Source organism: Wasmannia auropunctata, unplaced genomic scaffold, assembly GCF_000956235.1.
Source record: "Wasmannia auropunctata unplaced genomic scaffold, wasmannia.A_1.0 LD335921.1, whole genome shotgun sequence".
Classification (NCBI taxonomy): Eukaryota; Metazoa; Arthropoda; class Insecta; order Hymenoptera; family Formicidae; genus Wasmannia; species Wasmannia auropunctata.
Genome location: NW_012026969.1, coordinates 1 through 3,482, shown reverse-complemented (window position 1 = coordinate 3,482; position 3,482 = coordinate 1). Strand labels below are relative to the sequence as shown.

General features: G+C 26.6%; 1 protein-coding gene across 1 annotated transcript; it reads left to right on the top strand.

Annotated features, from left to right (window-relative positions):
- Window positions 1-839: 839 nt before the first annotated feature.
- LOC105455112 (putative fatty acyl-CoA reductase CG5065) lies at window positions 840-3,030 on the top strand. The gene is made up of 6 exons (XM_011698167.1): window positions 840-1,002; window positions 1,078-1,200; window positions 1,430-1,555; window positions 1,666-1,811; window positions 1,892-2,001; window positions 2,657-3,030. The coding sequence occupies exons 3-6, from the start codon at window positions 1,490-1,492 to the stop codon at window positions 2,881-2,883; spliced, it is 549 nt and encodes a 182-aa protein (XP_011696469.1). The 5' UTR covers window positions 840-1,002; window positions 1,078-1,200; window positions 1,430-1,489; the 3' UTR covers window positions 2,884-3,030.
- The last annotated feature ends 452 nt before the right edge of the window (window positions 3,031-3,482 follow it).

Below are 3,482 nucleotides of genomic sequence, written 5' to 3'. Positions count from 1 at the left end.
ATATATATATATATATATATACAGTGCAGTAATATAAAAAGTATTATATTTTAATATAATAAAAATATAATAAAAATATTAACTATATATATATGTATATTCAATGTTTCTTTCTTTTTTTTTGATATTTTGTGGGATACTATTATCGCAATCGACAATTGTCGCAAATAATATTGTGTTACATGTACTGCAACAAAACAGTATATTTTTGCAGTACAGTTTTATTTTTGCCATGCAACTGCTTATTATTTATTCATTTATATTTATTCACATTGTCACTTCCTTAATTAATTATTATTGAAACTGTTCTCTAATGACAATAACTATAGTTCCAACATTCTTTTTGTATGACGCAATAACTATAGTTCCAACATTTCTTTTGTATGAAAATTGATGCGCATATTCTTGGATCGTCTCTGAAATGTTGTCGCAGAAATCGTAAATACAATATTATAATTCATTTTCCGGTGAAAAATTTTTTGTTTGTATTATTACTATCTTTCTCCCATAAATTTATCAGTTATTCAGAAGTCATCAAGTAAATTACTCCTGTTACAATATGCTGCGTATATTTTTAACGTTGAATAAGCTGACGTGGTTATGTATTTACATTTTGAACAATACCTATCTATAAGAAACAGAAAAGATAATTAAATAAGTACAAATGAATAAGTGATAAATATATATAAAAAATGAAAATTGCGTTTTTTTTGTGATTTTTTTCAAAACGAAGCGGAAACAAACATATCTCTAAAGATTTTTCTTAATTTGTCGATCTCTTACACGCTCCCGAAGTTTGAGCATTTAAATTCGGGACACCCTATAATTTATGCATAAATTATCTTTTCATTTTATTTTATAGGAGGTATCGGTTTTCTTGGAAAGGTCTTAATTGAGAAGCTATTACGAAGTTGTTTCGACATTACTACAATATATTTGCTCATACGTTCAAAAAAAGACAAATGCCCCGAAAGCCGACTGGACGAAATATTTCAGAAACCTGTGAGTAATTCGTAAATACAATCAAGATATAATATATTTGTAAAGCGTTGTTACCTAAATCTGCAATATCTGTAGCTTTTTGAGCAATTGAAAAAGGAAGTACCCAACTTCCGCAAAAAAATTGTGCCGATTACGGGAGATTTGGAATCGGAAGACTTTGGATTGTCAACAAATGATAAGAAGATACTGATAAACGAGGTAATTAATTCAGATTATGTTTCTTATATTTTTGCTCGTATGATTCCAATGCTAAAAAGAATTTATTGTATATCTTAAAAGAAATTTATTTTATATATACCTATCTAATAAAATTTATTATCAGCAATTAGAATTAAACTCCCATTGCTTTTTTCTATTTTTTCTGTTAACAACTTTCTGTTAACTATATTTTCTGAAAACATTAAGCGTAACGATATATTTAATATAGGTGTCCATAATTTTTCACTTGGCAGCGAACATACGGTTTGACCAAAACATCAAAATTTCTATGAAAATAAACACTAACGCAGGTATTACCATTTTAAAATTTGCAAAACACATGCCAAATTTAAAGGTAATTATTTTATTTGATAGTGTTGTTGTACTAACTAAAAAATTGATATTGTGAAATTTTCATTTAGTTTAAGAAAGAAACATAAATTAAACATAATATTTATCCTATAGTCATTTATTCACGTGTCAACAATGTATGCAAACTATCATGTGGATTATATCGAAGAACGATTTTATTCATATCGCATTAATCACAAAGAACTTATTATGCTTACACGTAACTTATCCGAAAACGAATTTGAGAAGAAGATATCTAGGTATACAAATTTTTTCATTTTCTAACATAATAAAACAATTAAACATATTAATATAGAAAGTTAAACTATTATTTTGGCAGAATTGTCTCCAAATGGCCGAATATATATATATTCACGAAAGCAATTATGGAACAGTTTTTAAAAACCGAAAGCGGAAATTTACCAATTGGAATATTTCGGCCTGCCGTAAGTAGGTAGAAAATAGATTTTAATTTTTATAATTAAACTAAAATAGAATTTTTTGCTAAATCGTTAATGCTATAATAAGTTTAATATAAGTCATAATGCTATTATATTATAAATCACTAATGTAATTATCATAAATTTATTATAAATCATGCTGAAGCTGACAATTTTCTAATATTTTTTTGTTTTTTGTAATTATTGCAGTTGCGATTCGTTATTGTCAGTACTTTAATTCTGGAAAAGGAACTTATTATTCTGTGAAATCAATAAAAAGATTGGCTGATCCGAAAATAACGACTCGTGATAATATATACTGCGTACAAAAATTTTAGACTTTGTATATACATATATGTATGAAACGAGCGTAGATCGCGTGCGGAATACATGAAAGAATACAAAGTACTTTTACTGATAAGCCTAAGTGCTTCAGTGTAAAAGAAAGATTGATCCGAAAATATCATTGTATGCGATATTGATGTAGTAAACATCAACACATCAGACACACTATTATATCAATATCGCACACATACCCACATGTGCACAAATCGTCAGTAAAACAGCGATTCCACGGAGTTCGGCCGTCATTCCAGCATTACCTTAACTATATGTATAAGTTTTATTGTGTATGTACAAAAAAGAATAATTAAGATTTTTTTTAGTTTCACCAAGCGCTAGTGAACCACTTGTTGGATGGATTGATAATTATTATGGGTCGATAAGTTTTGTGACAGCTGTGCTTTGTGGTCTTACAAGATTTTTTGGTTTTAATGGAGATTTCAACGCAAATCTAGTGCCCGTTGACTTCACCGCAAACGCTTTAATTACTAGTGCATGGGACGTCTTTAATCAATGCAGGTATGACCAGACACACAATCTATTATCGTAATTTATTAAAAATCTTATTTCTTTCATTTAAACATTGTCACCAAATAATAGCATAATAACGTCTTCAATTCTATACATTTTTTAAATTATTTTCAGATATGATTTTTTAATCATTTATTATACATTTATATAATATTTTAATGCTTGTAACAGATTATAAACATCAGATGCACATAATAATAATGGGTAATTGATCAAAATATCAAGTATAAATTAATAATTAATTGTTATTATTATTAAACTATTTAAATTCATTAACATTTTTTCTTTATTTATATATATCTATAAACCCACAAATAATTCTTTATTAATTATATTTTATATAATATTAAATAATTTATATTTAAATATGGACTTATATTTTAAGTATTGCCTTATTGCAAGTATTATAATATTATTTTCAATTAATCTTATGCCTTATATGTAATCATTATGTTTGTAAGATTGAATGTATTCGTTCCAAATCCAAGTGTGTAAATCTGTAGTCACTTTTTACACATTTATACGCGTGTTATATTTTTACACATTTTATCTGTGTTTTACACAGTTAAATGCATATTTTTACACGTTTAATTTTACAATAATATGTGTAAGCGTGTA